The sequence below is a fragment of the Anas platyrhynchos genome, chromosome 5 (genome assembly GCF_047663525.1).
Source record: "Anas platyrhynchos isolate ZD024472 breed Pekin duck chromosome 5, IASCAAS_PekinDuck_T2T, whole genome shotgun sequence".
Taxonomy (NCBI): Eukaryota; Metazoa; Chordata; class Aves; order Anseriformes; family Anatidae; genus Anas; species Anas platyrhynchos.
The window spans coordinates 31406200-31425942 of NC_092591.1; the positions used below are offsets into that span (position 1 = coordinate 31406200).

The following is a 19743-nucleotide window of genomic DNA, read 5'->3' on the forward strand; positions in this document are numbered from 1 at the left end:
GACTGCTGGCCAAAGACATGAACTCATTTCTGCAGGAAATACGTATTAAAAGGTTGCAGCCTGCCTTAATCTCACAACTTAAAGGATATTTTATGTGAAAGATGGACTTGATTATCATCTCCACTAGCTAATAAAACAAAAGCTTGTAAATATTCCATCCAGACAATGAATGAGGTAAATGAAATGAACTTAAGCCCATGATATCCACCCCTTATCTTCCAGTACCAAAACGAGCCAGTTCAGATGAAAGGATCAGTTTTAACTTGGGAGTCATACCAAGCTTTGAGACGTCGTAACATTTTAGCCTTCAAATGATCCACACAGATCACCATGCATGGCGTCCTTCAGCTCTGTGAATAGTTAGTAGGTAAGAAGTCTTTTCATGCATACGCAGATAAAAGAGTTTACTGCATAAGGATTTCTGTCTGCGTTAAAGCTTTTTGCTTTATCCACACAGGTTTTGCACTCTGTCCTTTGTCTCTGTGTTTCAGAAGCTCAGTAACGTTTTCTTACCAAAGGAAAGGAGCTTGCTTCCCGTTTTTAGCCTATTATTAAGCTAAAGAAGTTTATACATGGTAGCTTAGTATCACTCACAGATGTGCAGGAAAGAATTTCTCAGACTTTCCAAACTCCAAGTACACAATGTCAATGGGCAGCACCCTCTCCCATGCAGCTTTCTTCAGATCTGTGAAACATTTCTGTACCAGAGTGGCATTTTCTCAAGAAGATAGCATGCGCTATTAGCCTCCAACTTTTATTTATCACAGCTGTCAGAGGTAGGGTGGGCAAGGAAGCTGGAATTGGTAGTTTCCTGGATCCTCTCATTACCCTCTAAAATCCACACTGCATTTGCCACCTTTCACTGTTCACACACTAATACAAATTTAAATTGTTGTGTCAGTATCTCAATGTCTTTGAAAGACCTTAGTAGTGTGTTTAATTTATTTACAGGGTCCCCTGTCACATTTTCAGATGTAACTTGAAAGAGTTTCTTCCCTGCTCCACCGTACAGGACATTGAAAGACATCTTGTAGTTCCTGCAGTCTCCTCTGATGTTTAAATGGCATTTTTAAAGTACCATGATTAAAGGCTTCTTTCATTTTTATTAATGAGCAACCAGTATTTATTCTGAACCTCTCAAACACTGCCTTTAAACAAGCTTTGAATTATCTGCAAGCGCTTTACTCCCATGGTTCTTCCTGTACTCAAGCTTCCTTGTAGTCATTCTGTTTCTTTTGAAGTTATCATTAATTACTGAAATCTTTCCCATACTCCTACAAGGATGTTCAATCTCAATCCTTTATGGTAATGACCATAAAATATTTTTGCAATGTTATAGCACCTTGAACCTTACCCTGCTAATTGCTTAATGCAAAACCATGACTTGTTTCTCTTTTAATGCTCTGGGGCACTGTCATATTCTTATCATGCAATTTACGATTAAAAAGAAAAAAATGCTACATGATGTTCCAACATGACACTGAGTTTTGGCAGAGAGCAAAAGGAGAAGTGGTCTCCCCACATTATCTTTTAAGGCAGAAACTACAGTAATGTGAGTGCCATGATTTTCTACAGCTTGTGTGTCCCTATCTAAGCCAACTAGTGTCATGTATTTTCTATTTCAGCATGGAATTTAACTCACAGGAATATTCAGGCATCTGAGGGGGAGGGGAATCATCCCAATCCACAGCTACTGTGAACTTCTTTAAGCCAGATAAATATATTTGTTTTCACTTTCTGCTGTAAAACCACAACTAATGCTGCTATAAATTCTGATTGTTTCATGTCAGATTGGTTCAAAGAAACCTGCATGTCTTTTATCTAACTCAAGGGAGCAGGACTTCTCAGAATTAACTACCATACACAACTATTTGGAAGTCCAATTTTTATTATTTTTTTTTAGATTAATATTCTTATCAACCTTGACGTTTCCTAGACAGATTGATTTGAGAATGCTATGAAGGCAAGACTTCTAGCTTTACATAAGAAAAAGTAAAGAGAATACACTTTGAACAATACCCATCAGCACAGGTCTTTGAGAATAAATGCTCCAAATGACACTGTCAAGACCAATCATACTAAAACCAAAAATTGTCATAAAGTATGGAAATATTTGACAATTGTAGGGTCTACTTTACAACCCCCCTCTGGAAACCATCAGACATTTAAAATAATGGGCTTTCAGCTGCTCACATTTACCCTGAAGGCAAGCCTAAGCAAGGAAAGCAAACCTACAGAGATGCTTTGTTACTCAGCGTGAACAACTCTAAATCCTAAAACACTTGAGACCGCACCTTCAATTCTAGGACTGATTACAAAGGAATTAAAGAGCTAGTAATTCATGGTGACTTTTGCACAAGAATATTATTTCTTTCCTTCTCCAGTTGTTGTTCTGGCCAGGTCAAATAAGGCTTAGAATAGGAACGATGCTAATTTAGTGGGAATTCACATGTTCCTCTGAGCAGCTGGGAGGCTTGCTAAAGGCAGGGAAATGAATCAGCTAAGTGCAGGGTAAGAAATACAATCCAGAAAAACTTACCCCTAAGGTCCACAACACTTCCTTCTCATAAAACAGAGGTTTTAAGAGACGAATCAATTTGCTCTGCCTGCCTCCTGCTGTCAGAGAAAGACTGCACAGTTATAGAAGAAGACAAAGGCTATAGGAATGGCAGCTCAAATCCTGCAGCAAGGGTGCTGGTTTGAAGGAAAGGCATATACTCACTCTGTAACTGGGAAGATATTTATGAATCTCAGATCTCTTGCCTGTTTATAAAAAAGTTCACCCAGAAGCAACATGCTGAACTTCACTCTTTACACTGGGCTTCTTACTGAACCGAAACATTTGACAGATGCAGATTTCCTGTTCCAGGAAAAAAAGGAGGCACAAAGGGCTACCAGCTCTAAAGATGTCACCTGCACGGAATAGCTTATAAAGTTAGAATGAGCTCTGAAGACATGAGATTTATTATGAGAATAATAAATGCTGCAGGGTTAACAGGATAATGGTGCTAAAAGATGACAGATTTTGAACAAGATATCCCATACTCTTGATACCTGTGGTCATTATAATGTTGTATTTCTGCAAAAATAAAGGTATTTACACTGGCAAACAAAGAATACAAGAATTACCACACTATCACAAGTTGTTTTTTCCTGGAAGTGAAAATGGCAGATGCATAGATAATAAACTAAGGAGGCAAGCACATAACAACACTTCCTCTGAATATTCTTTGGATCAGGCATTGGACTTGCTCTCTTGGAAGAATACTTTTTTTGTATTTGACACTTACTTTTTGAAAACACACAAGGTTTTAGTAGGCACCATGGCTTGGGGAAGGTTTTTTTGCAGCTTAACTGTGGACACGATGTAAAGAACTTCTTTTGTTTGAGCCTGATGTAAACTGTTTCCTTTTGTTTGAGCCTGATGCTTAACAACTTTATTTGATCTAGTTCTTGCTCTGGAAGAAAGTGTTTCCACTTTACCATCCCCTTGTCACTCAGCGTATGGATATGTTGCATTCCTCTCATTTAACTTTCCTCCAGCCTCACTAGTCTTAAACCTATTCACTAACTCTGTTTGTTTTCGGGTAAAAAAAAAAAAAACAGTTCATCACTTTCCACCCTAAGCTTTAGGTGCAAGGACTCTGTAGGACTAAATAGTTCACAGATGTTCATCTAAATGACTTTTTAATTACTTGGACAGGATTCTGAGACTACTTCAGCACTTAATGTTGCAGTCGTCGACCATCAGCTCTCATGTAACAACTAATCTGGCAGCTTTGTGCATGTAAATTCCTCTTACCAAGGTTTAAAACTGCTTAAGGTTAAGTAAATTAACAAATATGTTAAAGCATTTAAGGGAGAAATGCTTTTTTTCGTAAGCTGCAGATTTGTTTCTGCAGTTTTTGTTTTGTTTTGTTTTGTTTTGTTTTAACAAGTAGGCTGAGAGAGCTGGGGCTGTTCAGCATGGAGAAGAGAAGGCTCCAGGGAGACCTCCTTGCAGCCTTTCAACACTTAAAGGGGGCTTATAAAAAGGATGGAGAAGGACCCTTTTACTTGGGTAGATAATGATAGGACAAGGGGGAATGGTCTTAAACTAAAAGAGGATAAATTATACTAGACATTAGGAGAAAATTCTTCCCTGTAAGGGTAGTGAGGCACTGGACCAGGTTATCCAGGGAAGCTGTGGATGCCCCATTCCTGAAGGTGTTCAAGCCCAGGCTGGATGAGGCCCTGGGCAACCTGATCTAGTGGGTGGCATCCCTGCCCATGGCAGGGGGTTGGAATTAAATATCTTTACAGTTCCTTCCAACCCAAACCATTCTATGATTATTTTACTTGGATGTATGATTTTTTTTTTCCCTCAATCCACCGCAACTAAACTGCTATCTCCTAATCTACAAACTGGCCGATTGACTTTAACTCCATGCCAAGCACAACCACACCCAAGTAAACCTATGTATAACTTTGCTGTGTGTACTAAGTAAATAAGTACTTATTTTAGTTAAATAAATTATGGATTGTAACTAAACATTTATTTAAAACATGAATGACTCAGCGGAGAGCAAAACAAGCTATTCTATGGCATACAAGTGAGAACAATAAGCAATTTAGCAGGTCCTCCAGCAGTATTTTGTTAACAACAAAAGTATATCTGTTCTATATGAGTATGGTGGGAAAGTGGAAAAAACAGAACACATTAATTTCTTAAATTAGACTAGCTCCAAATCTTTTCAAGAAGCTTTCTTATGTCACACGCTTGTGCAACTTGGTGGAAAAAATAACTGCAAACCCAAGTCTTTCTGACCAAGATATATTTGGATGAAAGCAACAGCCCGACGCATAGAAATGAATAATTCCTACATCACATTAAAAGCTTGACAGAGAATATCACTTAAAATAATACCACTCTTAACTTGGAAGACAAAAATGTGCAACCCTACAAATCTGAGGATGAATTCATATCGCTCAAAACCACTTCCAGTTTACAGACAGAAAATCTGCTCAGAAGCTTGGAGCTGTCTTTAATTTTGGTGTTTCACGCCAATGACTACCAATGAGTTCTTCACAGTTCAGATAATCTCAATGTCTTAGCAACAAGCTCTCAGGAAAAAAATAGCACATGAACACCCCCAGCCCCAACAGAACAGCCTTACTACATTTGGGATACAGAAGTGTCTAGTGGCTTGATTTCCAAGTCTTGCCAGTAAGAGACACAGAACAAAATACTGAAGAAATCTAAATTTCCTGTTTTGAGAGAATTGATTGAGGGGAAAAAAAAGACAGATAGATCAATTTTAGCATCTCCAGCATCCTTTTTGTGAAATTCTCATGGCTAAACAAAAGAAACATGGTATAGCTGCAACTGCTATAAAATTGATTTGCAGTTCATCAAAGGGTGAGGTCAGGAGCTTCATCACTGGAGGTCTGCCTAATCTGTTTTGAAAATATGCATCAGGAAGAACATGACTTTGGGTTTTCTTGTTTGTTTGTTTGTTCCGAGTAAGTTACCTGAATCTCCTTTACCCCAGTTTTACATGATTAACTGATCTTTGAGATTGACTGTGAACTAATGGATATTGAATGGAGTGGCAAGGAACTCCTCCAACATCAACACTGTTGCTATTAAACAACTTCATTAAGCTTGGTAATATAACACAGATTAAATTTAAATAGACAGCAGATTAACCTATGCTAGAAAGTTCATCTATTAATGGCAGGTGGCAGCAGAGAATTAAATTTAAAGGTAGTTCAGAAGCAGCCCTATGCTGCACTAGCAAGACTGAGCTCAAGGAGTATATACAAGTTTTGACTAATAAATTAGAAAGGAAATAAGTATAGCTGGATAGAGTCCATGAAACAACAATAAGAACAGAATGCTTGCAGAACACCACCACACTAAAAGGTTATGACAAGCGGGTCTGCTTTCTTTCAAAAAAGATTGGATTGGAAACTATTGTATTCTCTTACAAATAGTTCCTCGTGTTAATTTTTTTTTCCATGTCTAGAGAGGATAGAACAAAGCTTTGGCTGATAGCAGGAAAAAAAAACAAAACACAACAACTTGACTGTCCACGTAATTAAATGCACTACTTGATAGAACAGGAGAAAGGTGAGATGACAGTACAACCTTCATCACTAGAAGGTTTTTTAGAGATCAGGGATGGTCTACATATACCTGGTGTGCATCACAGGCAAGAAGATGGGTGAGATGATTTTTGGGAAGTCCCTCCCAACTCTGTGTTCTTGATTTCTTAAACAAGAGAAACCAAATGCTTCCCCTCCCTCCCCTCTGCATTTTTTCAAGTGAAGGTTTATGCTACACTGAAACGCTCAAATGAAAATGGAACACAAATCTGGATCAGTGCTCTCCCTCACACTCATGATTCAGGTTCCAAGGAATCCTGCAAATTCTGTTAATTTGCACATCAGCTAGTAAGGAGTCTACACAGGCACCTGGCTAAAGCAGAAGCTAATCTTCATTTGTAATTTAAGTAAAAATTCTTATCACTGCCTCAGAAGAGAAAGGCAGAAATATGCCTTTCTTTACCCATACCTCCATCCAGCTTTCCTTAGTCCTAAAAAAGTTGAAGTTAAAAATCTTTATTAGCTACTAAAGCTGGGGCAAAAGATGCACCTTCAATTTTATTCCATTTCCATGTTGGTTTTATCCAGTGACTATCTCCAGTTTGCCGTAGGTGGCAGAATGGACCATATGTGTTTGTAGAACAAAATGTATTCATCCCCAGTTCAGGTTGGAAATGAGGAGACATTTCTTCTCAGAAAGAGCAGTCAGGCACTGGAATGCGTTGCCCAGGGAGGTGGTGGCATCACGGTCCCTGGGGGTGTTCAAGGAAAGGTTGGACGTGGTGCTTAGGGACATGATTTAGTGGTAACATTGGTGGTAGGGGTGTGGTTGGGCCAGATGATATTGGAGGGCTTTTCCAGCCTTAATGATTCTATGATTCTATAACCTTCATGACTATTGTCCCAGCTCTTTAACTGCTCTGTTCTGACAGGTTGGATGCAAGCATCCATCAAAAAAAGTACAATAGAGAAATCTTCCCATGAAGGAATCAAAACCATCTAGGTTCATTCTTTCCAAAATTCCTGCTGGAAAGGTAGCAATAATGCTGGTAAAATAGCCTACGATATCTGAATTCCTTGATCTTCATTCTTTAATAAAGACTGATATCTGTAAACAGGCCTTCTCCCTTCTACCACAATGAAGTTAAAAGCAAGTACTAAGCTGAAGTAGAAATTACAGCATTTATCTTTGGAATCACACATTTAAACATTTTAAAGAAAATATTGGTACTGACACATACAAAGCTGTACATCTACTGAAATTCGTGTGGTTAAACAGCTTCCATCTAAAAGACTGAGATGCAAATCTAATGGTATACTAAAAATCAAGTTGGAACGCTATCATTATTCCAAAACAGTCTCTGTATTTCTGCAAGTTCAGTATTCATCAGAATCATAACTAATACCCGAAGATTTCATCAACTTCACCTGCTCCTCCCCAACAGCAAGCCCAGACCAAATTATCATATTCTAAAGAACTACCGGTGGCCAAATTTTTCATGGGAACAGGGTACAGAATCTCATAAAAATCATTTTCTTACAGCTTGCTTCCCTTCACACCACTTTTATATTAATCATCCCTCGAGATATTTTTTTTTAAAGGGAATATGTTGGGGCCAATTAGTAGTTAATAGTCCTTGATTCAGAGATTACAGTTTAAACAAGACAGCTCATTTCTTCATGTCTAGCAAATAAAAAACAACCCACGGTCTGTGACATCAAGTTACTTTGCTGTTTCCAAGAGAAGGACAGAAAAAAGGAAGGATAAGTGGTGCCTGCTGAGATTTCTTCTGTCCCTGCTCACAGTTTTCATTACTTTCGTCTTCCCTGGCTCTCCTCCAGCATCCCCACTCCTGAAGTCTCCATGGCTCGGGACAGAGACGTGCTTCAGGATGCTGCCAGCCCTGGAGAAAGGCAGGACCTTTGGGAGCCTGAGGAATGCAATCAGGTGGCTTGAGCTGAATGCTATTGTTCCTCCTGTAAGTGCTGGAATATCATGCAATGAATATTCCTATTTGCTATAGTTGCTTCTGCCCCTAATTTGTTGTCAGTAATTCCCCTGTTTAATCCACCTTGGGTACACAAAAAGCTCAGCTCAGAAATCCAGGCATAACTCAAAATCAGCCAATTCTGGGCAGTAATCCATGAAGAGTTAAATCCTGAAGTACTGCCAATTGTTAAAATTAAAGCTATCTTCAAGTAATATCCGGAGTGCTGTCACTTCTCAAAAAAAAAAAGATATCCACCCACAGGACAGCCAGATGTACCAACTGAATTTAAAAGGGCTGTTACACCATTCAGCGACTATCAAGTGTGCAAGCTGATCTTCAAAAGCAACAGACTTGTAGAAGAGGGGGCACACTTCAGAGGCTCATCCAACCCAAGAACACATCCTCCCCTGATTCACATCAACATATATAATACCTCCAAGATGGGCCAAAGCTCATGACTTCTGCCATAACAGCTTTCAGCAGTCAGCATTTCATTTTCAAAACGAAATATTCAACTCAGACAAAAACTGGGAATACAGCACCTGCAAAATTTTTCCCAGATGGACCTCTGAAATCCCTTACTGCTCTGGTTGTACTTCCAATATTTCTTTTAACAACAGGAGCTGAAGCCAAGGCTAACACACTGCTCTCTGCTTTCCTGATCCTTACAGCTGCTGTTACGTGCTTGCTGTTGCACTGAAAACACACACATCAAAATGGGCAGGGGATTCTAACAAGGGTGAATCTGTTTCTCACGCTTCATCCATGACAATGTCACATACTCACGTCTAAGCAGCAAACTGCACAGGTTTGTAAAATGATGACTCCTACATCCATTCCTGAAAGTAAACAAGAACAAATCTACAAGCTTGTGCTGTCCTCCTATTCATAAGCTGAAATCTGTTAACAAATCAAATTATTTACTTGGAAATATCTACCCAATTAAAGAAAAAGAATTACATTTATGTCTGCATCAAAAATAATGCATATTATGTATGCATAAAGAACACTTGGTGTATTATCCATCAGTTCACACTATACAGATCTATTCTGAAGGCACTAAATACATCAGACACCCAAGACAACCCTTACATGTTTCTGTGTTCCAGAACAGTGCCTACAAGCAAAGCACAGCCAGAGATCAGTCCTGCTGTACAAAGGCTGACTTGTCTGTGTGGCGCTGATCAAATCTCAGCTCTGCTTCAACCATTCTGCAGAGATGGCTCTTTTGGGACCAGCTGAGTTCCAAGAGCAAATGGCTACAATAGCAGCTTTGTACCAAACTTAATGTCAAGAAGACCCAGGAGATCCATGAAAGGACTCTCCTTCATATTTGGGCAGATCCCACAGCTGGTCCAGACAGAGTCCCAGACACTTACTGCCTTCCTTGTTTTTCTTGAGAAACTATTTGCTATCATGCTGCCAAAGCCTTCAAATGATCCAGCCACAGAACAGTCCCAAGCTGCAGCCAGTCACTCTCCACTTGCTGTTGCCTTAGCCAGCACTCAGCAATTCCTTCTTGTTCACTGTTACTTTGTCTATAGCTTTTAAATATCACTCATTACTGCAATAACTATGAGACACTGAGAAGAAAAAGAAGCTTTGCTTGCAATGATAATTAGACTGTATGCAGAGTATCTCCTGTCCTGCTTAACATGCATCTCAATGTAAAGCCAATTAAACAGGGAATGATGTGTGCAACAGGAGCAAAGAATATGAAATAACATAGAGTGCAAGGAATGAGCACCAAAAAGCAGCAAAACTGTACCTTAAGCCATAAACATTAAGTTGCAATTGAGAAAACAGAAAATAACAGCCAACATGACATAATACACACATGAAAAATGCACCCATAGATACATACACAGTCACAAGCTTCAAGTGAAGAACTACTAAAATTGCTGGGAATATTTCTATTAAAACATCAATTTAATACATTGTGGAAAAAGACAGCATTGATTACTGTATATGGAAGTAAGAACAAAAAGGATCATCACATTAGTATTACAGAAATCCATGCTGCTCCTTTAACTCCCGTTTTAAAAAAAAAAAAGAAAAGATACAGTCAAAATAGGATACAGAGAGACAAGGGGTGATGAGGACAATAAAATGATTCCTCAAAATGATCTAATAAAAGATTAGGAGTCTTCAGCAAGGGGACCGATACAGAAGAGAAACAACTGAAAGAATAAAACTGTAAATTAAGTGTGAATAATCAGCCCCTGTTCACTTCTCCATAAACCAAGAGCAATGGCATCAAATCAAAACCAAAGAAAGTTTTAAAACCTCTACCGACAAATTCAGAGTAAGCTTTTTTTTTTTCTACATGGAGCATGTTGCAGCACCTGTACTGGAAGATGGCATGGACAACAGAAGTACTGTGGAGGTAAAACAGGACTGCACAAACTGGCAGAGCACAGGTCCATCAAGGGCCATCACCTGACAGCGAATGCACCTCTGCACTTCTGCCTGCTGCAGTTAAGGATGGCAAACCAGAGGAAACTGATCATTGTATACTTTCCTTTTTTCCCTCCCCTTATATTTTCCTGAACATTTTTTCCTAAGCAGACAGCATGATGAACTAAAAGTAATTCTGAGCAATATACTCATTACTCAAATAAAAGGAAAACAAACTATAATACTAGTCTTTTAGGATTATACTTTATCCCATGTTTTTCAAATATATGAACAATGTATTTCAATATCTTTCAATGTACTAAGCAGTATTTCATTAGCAATACATTTTTTTTCATGGTAAAATTAATTAGCATAAGAAGAGGCTGTAATTAAAACAGCTTGCGACCATCCCATGACCCCAACAGAGCTGGAATGGGAATTAATTTCCTGTTAGATTCATGACAGCAAATAATCTCTGCATCTGATAAAGGTAGTTAGATATTCATCTCCAATAAATCCCATGCCTCCCACATACTGTTCTGCTATTTCCTTTCTCTAGCAGCCCTTTCTGCAGCTGTTCTTTATAATTAGAAGGAAGATGTTGATGTGCAGAAGCCTTACTCCTGTTTGGAAAAAGGACAGGTCTAACAGGACGAGAATTGTGCGCTCTTTCACCAAAGCTTTTATGGAACAAATTCAGCATGGATTTTAACATGGCAGCATGCTCAGCTGAAAAGGCTTGACATTTTGTGTTGGAAACACATGACTAAACATCCCATTGCAGCCACTACTCTGCACACAATCAAACTCTGTATTATAAAGCTAAGCTTTATAAGTATATATACATTATACCCCAAATTAGAACCAAAATCCTGTCAACTGCAGCATTTACACAAATACTGCTTGGTTAAATTGCAGATCATTTCATCTTTTATCACAAAAAAAATAAAAAAGTATCTTTGGACAATGAAAGCCATGTGCCTCTACTGCTATTGTCTCAACTCATTTCAAAGCCAGAGTGCTTTGCAGAGTGACAAGCAGCATACACGATCAGACTACAGCAGTCCCGGACAGCAGACACTCTCCAGACAACTAAAAAAAAGCTATCTGATAAGAATGATGTTTCTCCTTCCTCCAGAATTAAGATAAATGTAGGAACACTGGCGCAGCACTAAGCCCACGCTAGCAGGCCTAGCCGACTGAGGCAAATACATCACACTCCTGACATAAAGCAAGCATCTCTGCGCAGCAGAGCGTTATTGAAATGTCAGTGACAGAGGAAAAACCAGCAATTAACCCAAGAATGTTGGAGGAACACAAAGGAAAAACTTCGTACATATTTAATGTGTAACTCCCAAGACTTTGCCCCCACAGCTGTGCAGCTGGCTGTGAGCTGGGATGTGAAGGATATACATCTTACTCTACAGGGGGCTGAAAAGGGGCCAAAGGAAACAGAGGACTTGTGAAGGAAAATAAAGCGAGCCTCACCATGCTGAGCGCTCAGGCTAGCTTTCTGTAGCTTATCTGTGAGAAACGTTCTCTGGCAGCCCGTCTGCACCAGCACAGAACAGGACGCTCACAGACACATTTTCCCAGGGTCTGCACAATCACAAGTGGTACTGCTGGAGTTCAGCTCGTTTCTGTGGCAAGAGGCTTGCAGCATCCTGCTCAGGCACGTACCCGGGCCCAAAAGTCATCTGCTGAGCAAACAGTCGTCTTCCGCTTTCTACAAGGGGAATTTCACAGTTCCCAGGAAGGCTTCTAAAGCAAACTTTCCTTCATTTCAGCCTTTCACAATACATGCACCTAAGCTATCAGAAGCCCAAAGAAAATGCAGTTTAGTCTGCTAAATTCACACTGATGCTAAATTTAATAGGGCTCATTGTACTCATTCATCTCAAACCCATTTTGCCAATAGCTTATTTCTCCAAGCTTCATCTAGAGGTGCATCCTTAGTTTATTTCTATAACTGCAATGAAACCTATTGTCTGTAAAACTACTACTTACGCCAGTTAACCAAAGCTATTAAGAAATGTCTTTTTAAGGAAAATAGCATTAATGAAGTGTACATCAAATATGAGCATATAAGCTTTTTTTTCTTTAACAGTTTTTAAATGCAGCTCAGCTCACAGCAATCTCCAGTTTTCCTATCCTTCTTAAAAACAGGACAGAGAGTTACATACCACTGATGACACTCAGCACTTTCATCCCATTTCTGAAAGGCAATCTCCAGCTCTTCTTTCCCTGCAAGTGGTCAGAGGTAAGAAATTCAGCCACTTTCAGTCCTAGCCTTCTCTAAGGAGGGAGGGACCCCACGTGGAGCAGGGGCAGAGTGATGGTGAAGGACAGTCAAGTGGCAAAGTGGTATGGACCAACCACAACCCTTTTCCCCTGCACTGCCTGGTGGGACCAGGTAGAAAAGGATGGGGGGAAAGTGTTTTTAGTTTGCTTTTAACTCTTACTGCTCTAGACTCTTAGTGATAGGCAATAAATTATTCTTCCTCATGATGAGCCTGTTTTGCCCATTTCAGTAACTGGTAAGTGATCTTCGGGTCCTTATTTCAACCTGCAAGGTTTTTTTTTTGTCATCACATTTTCTCCCCCTGTTCTGTTGAGGAGGGGGAGTGAGAGAACAACATGGCAGAGCTTAGCTTGCTACTGGTGTGAAACCACCACATCCATATATAAATTCACACCCTTGCAGTGATATGGAGCATCCAATATCACTCAAAGAGATCATGTGAATTTTAAGCACAGTAGCAAATTTTCTTGACCTGTCAACATGGTTTCACCCTATTTGGAAGTACATTCATCTGTAACAAAAAGTATCTTCCCCAACGTGTCAAGAAAAGTTAACAAAAGTTTGCAATGGTTTTGTTCTGATTCATTCCACAGCATTAGATCTAGAATTTGCCTCACTTCCCTTCTTTCCTCTAAGAACTTGCAGCCTCAAAAAAAACGAGAATTAAGCACCTATTAAAGGCAAAAAGAACTATCCAAACAGAAGGTAAATTTCACATTTTAAATGGCTACAGTGGTTTCCAGAAAATATTTTTATTACTTATAATATTAAAAAGTATATTTAGTTATTTGGATAATAAACAGGATAGAGGTGTTTTAGAATAGAATCTTTTGTCACACATCTTTAATAAAATAAATATGATAATTTTCTTTGTTCTGACCCACCTACAAACTTGCCAATAAATCAAATTCAAGATAGTGAAGGAGAATGAAATGAAACGAAACTGATTTCACTAACTAAACAGACACATTTAGGTTTTTTAAGTACCTGCACATGTCAGCAACACAAAAAAAAACAAATGGAATGAAGCAAAAACTTATCTTACTGTCACACAGGATATATTTAAAATAGGTTTGAGAAACAAACTTGTACATTTTTAAGTAGCTTTTGGTCCACTTACACTGCTTTTCAGAACGCATACCACCAACCACCACAGTACCACCACATAATGCCCCCACATAGTCTGCAGTGCAGGTTTTATAACTCTGAAGTGTAGCATCAGGTTTGAACACCCTCCTCTCCTTTCCATGAACACACAATTCCTTACCATCAGATGCATATGTTTTCTTCTCATCTGTGTCTTCTGTGATTTCGTACATATCACTATATGCTCGGGCCAGGCGCCAAAGAAAGTCTCTCTGGTCCGCATACTGCAGTGAAAACATAAACGAGATGCATCAACCATGTAAAACATCCATTCTGTCATTGATAGAACAAGAGGGAAAAATCAAGAGAGTGCACAAACTACAAGTTGCACAGACATTTTTGAAACCTTAAAAGGTCCAAGACTACAAGAACTGAAGCAGAACCTCAAAAGAGCAAACTGAGTGGCTGAATTTATAAGCTTACGATGCTACACTTCTGGTACTAATCTAATGACTGCTGCCCTCTAACAAGGCCTCCCTTCACTTCAGAGGTTATACTGGGGTCATTTTTTTTGCAGTCTCCACTAACCTGAAAACACTGGAGGAAGAGAAAAACAACAACAAAAAAAAACAACAACCCCAAACCTCACCACTTCATTAAAATCAGAAACTGAATGTTATTATTCACATTTCAGTCAGCACTCAGTTTCAGTTCCTGGGTCATTCTTGAACCAGAGGTGCACTAGTAAAACTGGAGCAGTTATATTCTAACAAATGTAAGATTTTTTTTTTTTTTTTTAAAAAAAGTAAACTTAAAAACACAACCATCTAATCTGGTTTATTTTGCAATGGTGCTGTAAATACAAAAAAAGTGGGAGATCACAATAAAGAAGCATACAAAAGAATTTCAGAAACTGACAACTCCGCCATTTCTTCCCAATTGGAAGGAAAAAAACTCCCTTGGAATTAGAAATGATCAAGTCATCTTCTATATCTTTCCCTCTGTAACTCATGGAAACACAGGAGTAGTACAGGCTTTGCTTTTTAAAACCTAAAAAGTTGTCTTTAATGGCTATGTAGTTCTCAGATAAACGCTAACAGAGGGTGATGGTACAACTGCAGCAAAGGCAGTCCAGAATTAGCCACTGTAGATCACAACAGCAGCAATGCTGCATTCAGCAAGGCACATTTCAAGGCTGGGTGCATCACTGTGCACGGCCAGAGATAAAAGCTAGCTCCTTGCGACAGCTGGAGTAGAACTGACCCGTGCTACATTCTCTCACCTCAGCTGCAGCACCAACATAAACTGAATCAGGATAGTTTTGTATCACATGTATGATACAGTGACATATCCAGGTTATCAAAACACTAGCTGAGTTTATTGTATAGACAGTGTATGTTACTTTGCATTTGTGCGGTGCTCACTCAGGGAAAGTGATGACACAATGTAGTAGAGCTCCAGGACAGATAGGGACTGGGAACTGGCTGCTGCTGTAGCCTGAACCGTTTTGGTCTTCAGCCAGCTCCTAGGCTGCTCCTGAGAAAGAGGGCAGCTGGAAAGTGGCCCAGTTGTTGTACAGAACCTGGATCCCACTAAGAAATGCAATTTCCTCTTTCCCAGCTACTTAGCTAAAAACACAAATCACTGCTGGAAGATATAAGAAGGCAACCTTTACCGCCAGTTTATTATTCAGAAGCAGCTGGAATCCCTCTCTCTTCTCTTGCTCATGTCCATTATGCAAGCGGTCAGCCTGCTGTAGTAGCTGACCCAGTCCTTCCTCCAGCAAGGAATCTAAGATTAAAGGTGTTTCATCCTCGTTGACAAGATCCAGGGAATCCCGACGCACTGTTCTCACTGTTTCACAGCTCACTTCGTCCTCCCCTTCTTCACTCTCCCTCTCTGACTCCCGGTCATAGTCAGACTCTGCATTGGCTGTGGTGTACCTTTCAGGAAAAAAAAAGAAAAAAAAAAAACATAATGGAAAATTAGTCTGAGGAGATGCTGTGCTATGACACATATGGTACACAAAAACCAACTCTTCCTAACAGAGTAGTGTATCTCAGTTTATCTCAGAGAATGCCACGTGATCCAAGCCTTTCAAATGACACACCATTCATTATTTCGCACGTAACATACACAACCACAAAAGGTTGAAGAAAGAAAGGAAGCCCCTGAAAAGTTAAGTAGAGCCCCGTCACAAGGTACGTCTTGTTCACATACTTTAAAAGCTTCCTTTAGGCCTTTTAACTTTAAGAATTAAACACTAAGAAGAGAGCGAGAACAATTTAGTTAAATGCATGAATTGTAAAAGAAAATTTCAACAAAAGATCCAACACGCTCATCCACGTAGAAAATATGATTTGAGATTTTTAACCTGTTCCAGGAAATTCAGACGTAATAGCTGTTTTGGCAATACCTAATACCTCCATTATATTGTTTGAGTGCTAAACACAAAACAGCTTGTTCCCACTGAAAAGGTACAAAACAGGAGGGGAGCAATCCAAACTATTTGGCTTGAGCAAAAGTCAAGCAAGAAGATGGCAGATGAGCCAAAGAAGGGCACCCCATGAACAAAAACCTAGGCAGTGATTAGCTGCTAAATTAGTCAAAAGAAACAGGATAAAGCTTAGATCAAAATTGCTGAAAATGGCTAAAATTCAGCTCCCCCACATCATACACAGGCACCTAAGTTGCAAATCTAAAGCAGCATAATATAATTGCGGTACAGTATCTACTTACAGAATGAGTGTGAGGGCATAGTTTCAAACAACTTGAAGAAGATTTCTTGATCTATTTGACCCCCTCACATTCTTCTGTAAGTGCTTAACTGGAAGGAGCAGCCCAAGTTAGCCAGGAATTTAAGAATTTGTACTTTTATATTCGGATTTCATTAGTTTATCTGTGTAGAAGGCAACCTTCCTGAAGCAGTAAGCGTCAAATCCCACAAACGTTTAATTCTAGAGGATATTTGTTGCTGTTTCCTAATTAACCTGTGCCCAAGTTAAATGCTGAACTTTTAAAAGTTAGAATTAAAAGTTGTCACAGCCTGGGAGTATTCAGTAACTTTAGCTGTTCTCCCTTTTGTCCTGGCCACACTGTTCTCCAAGGCAGAATCCATCACTCTGCATGTGAAGCTAGTTGCCTTTGTCTGGAGATACAGATATGTGACTAGTGCACATATCTAAAGAAAGCAGTTACACTAATTTGGCCACAGACAGATAACAAAGTACATTTGGCTATCAAAACTTCAGTTTTCTAAGAACCATCAATTATGCTCAGGCATTAACCTTTCTGGTAGAAGGTAAATAGCCTCATTCACCACAGCCTGCAACTATAAATTTTAAAAAGTACCATTTTGTAGTTTAAAAAATATACAAATAAGACAAGAAGTAAAGTAACAGTCATCTGGCATCCCTGCAAAACGTGGAAACCAAACACAAGGTGATGTGCTGAAGGTTTTCCATTAAATTCCGCACTGCCTACTTACAACATGGTGGTAGGTGACACTGGCATGGCTCTCATTCAGATTGAGCTAAAAGCTTAATTTTATGGTATTTTCTCACGGTTAGTGATATTATTAGTTCCTTAGACTATGTCATTTTCAGTACTTAAACAAAAACTCCTCAAATTTCCTCTGTGGCCGAGATTTAGCCCAATTCATTACTTCCCATCCTAACCCACTAAGCAGCATGGCTGTGGGCTCCACAGCGGTGATATTGTTTCACTGCAACATTTCACTGGTGGCTGCAAAGATTTCAGTACTTAAACCACTTTCCACGCTGAAGGATCCTGAAACACAGTAAGGCCTTTAAAAACAAGCAGCAACAGGTGGCTCTTATACACTCCTTTCTTCACCACAAAAATGTGTTTTCTCCAAGACAGCTCATACAAGATGCTGCCAGCTTAAAAAGAGATGTAATGCTGTATATAATTTCATAAACTCAAGAGTTTTTAGAAAGATTAAGGGATTTAGATATTACCGGCCCATCTTCCCAAGTTTATGATGATGGAAAGTCCTTAAATGCTTTGGTATGTTGAGGCCTCTGGCTAGCACACATCCCGACAGAAAATGAAAACACACTATTTGGAACTGAAAAGCACATGGAAGGAGGTGAAGAAGCCCAAAAGACCAAAGCAGTGCCAAAGCAATATACAGAAATTAAGTTCTGTAACAGCCCAAGACCTCCAGGCTCCTGAAAGCTTGTGGAGATTTTTGTCAATTGTATATGAAATTGGAGAAGATGTGGTTTATATGTGGTTTATATGGTCCATGTGGTTTATAAAATAAAGCTGAAATGTGACTTTTTTTCACCCCCTGAATTTCATTAAAATAATGCAATTGCCAGAAATGAATACACGGCTGAAACATATCTAAGGATAGTCTTATTCTTCCTCCCAGCGGCTGCTAAAAAGCTCAAATATTCTTTTTCCAAAAAGTGCATTTTCTACCCTGATTTTCTACAATACAATATAGTATTTACGTCTCTAGAAGAAAACACTGCATGCCAAAGGCAGCTGGTCCTGAACAGACTAACCTTACACTTATTTATGTAGGACAAATACCACAGTGACAAGATACACCATTCAAATATCCTATACATACATATATTTATATTTACATCAAAAGAGAGCTGCTTATCCACTCGTTCTTCACACCAGTGATTAAACCTTTTTATAGATCTTAAATAAAAAGTAAAAAATCCCCTAACCATCAGAAGGTTCCTGATAAAGTAACAAGGTTTTACAGTAAAATATGCCCCCACTCCACACTTCACTTGAGGTCCTCCAACGAGTCTGAGCAAACCTTAGGATCCGTCCTGGCCTCTATCATGACTTAAAAATTTCTAATGATCAGATGCCACTTGGGGCTGATATCTGTTGAAAAATATCACCCTTTTCAATATGCTTTATAAAATACCTGTTGGCAACCTGAAAATTAAACATATCTGTTGTTATCTGGATTGCACAGCTCCTGCCTTCAACTGTATATATATACAGACAAACATACATATATATATAAAATTTATTATGTAGCCTTCTGACACATTACACCATTGTGACTCACTTACTCCCAAATTTTGCTTTCGTATGAACACAAACTTCAGACGAATGAAGCAGTTCTATCACCTAAATGACACCGTATCAGCTCTTTCCTGCCTCACCAATTCCAGTTACTGAGACTGAATACTAAAACGACCTATTTGGAAGTAAGAAAGCCTGCTTTCCCACAGATCTGTGTCCTTTGTTCTAGGAGGCTGCTCCATTAATTGCAGCTTTGTGTCCTGATTACAAACCCATGTTGCAAAGTGTCAGTGTGCACCAGCTGACTGGTCATTAGGCCACTACCAAACAGCACCTTTCATCCAAATTCTGCCTCTCTTTCTCTTTGAGCCTTAATTAACTTCTCTCTTTAAATTGTATTTCATGTCAACCTCTTTGGGAAAATGTACCAGCACTGCATGTTTTAGAAAATGTCTACAAACTTCAAAAGCTGTAAAATTCATCTGATTAAGACACAGTAGCCTTTCATCAGAAAGGCAGAAGTCTGGCACGTGTATGCAGCAGACCTCTTCCTTTAACATCATGATACTTGCAGTTATACTGGATTCTTTGTGTGTGTTCTTCAATTATACCGTAGTTTTCGCCTGGTTTTAGATTAGAAGAACCTAAGCAACAAAAGTGATCACTGATACACACTGAGAAAAATTCACAAGAAATACCCGAGTCAACGACACATTAGTTAACGGGAATATGTTTAGATTTCTCAAGTTTCCCAGACATTCTAAAATGTATTATGTATGGAAATTTTATTTGTAACCTGATATCTCACTTGAGTTTCAGGCTGGGGTCCTAATACCCTTCTTCCTGCAAGGTTTCCTA

General features: G+C 39.1%; 1 protein-coding gene across 1 annotated transcript in view; it reads right to left on the reverse strand.

The window, feature by feature from the left end:
* RMDN3 (regulator of microtubule dynamics 3) overlaps positions 1–19743 on the reverse strand; it is a 42770-nt gene that overhangs the window by 19780 nt on the left and 3247 nt on the right. Inside the window, exons 4-6 of the mRNA XM_038179442.2 lie at positions 15539–15806; positions 14045–14147; positions 12659–12719 (exon numbers count right to left, since the gene is read on the reverse strand). Coding sequence (XP_038035370.2) covers positions 12659–12719; positions 14045–14147; positions 15539–15806 — 432 coding nt within the window. The remainder of the gene's footprint in view (positions 1–12658; positions 12720–14044; positions 14148–15538; positions 15807–19743) is intronic.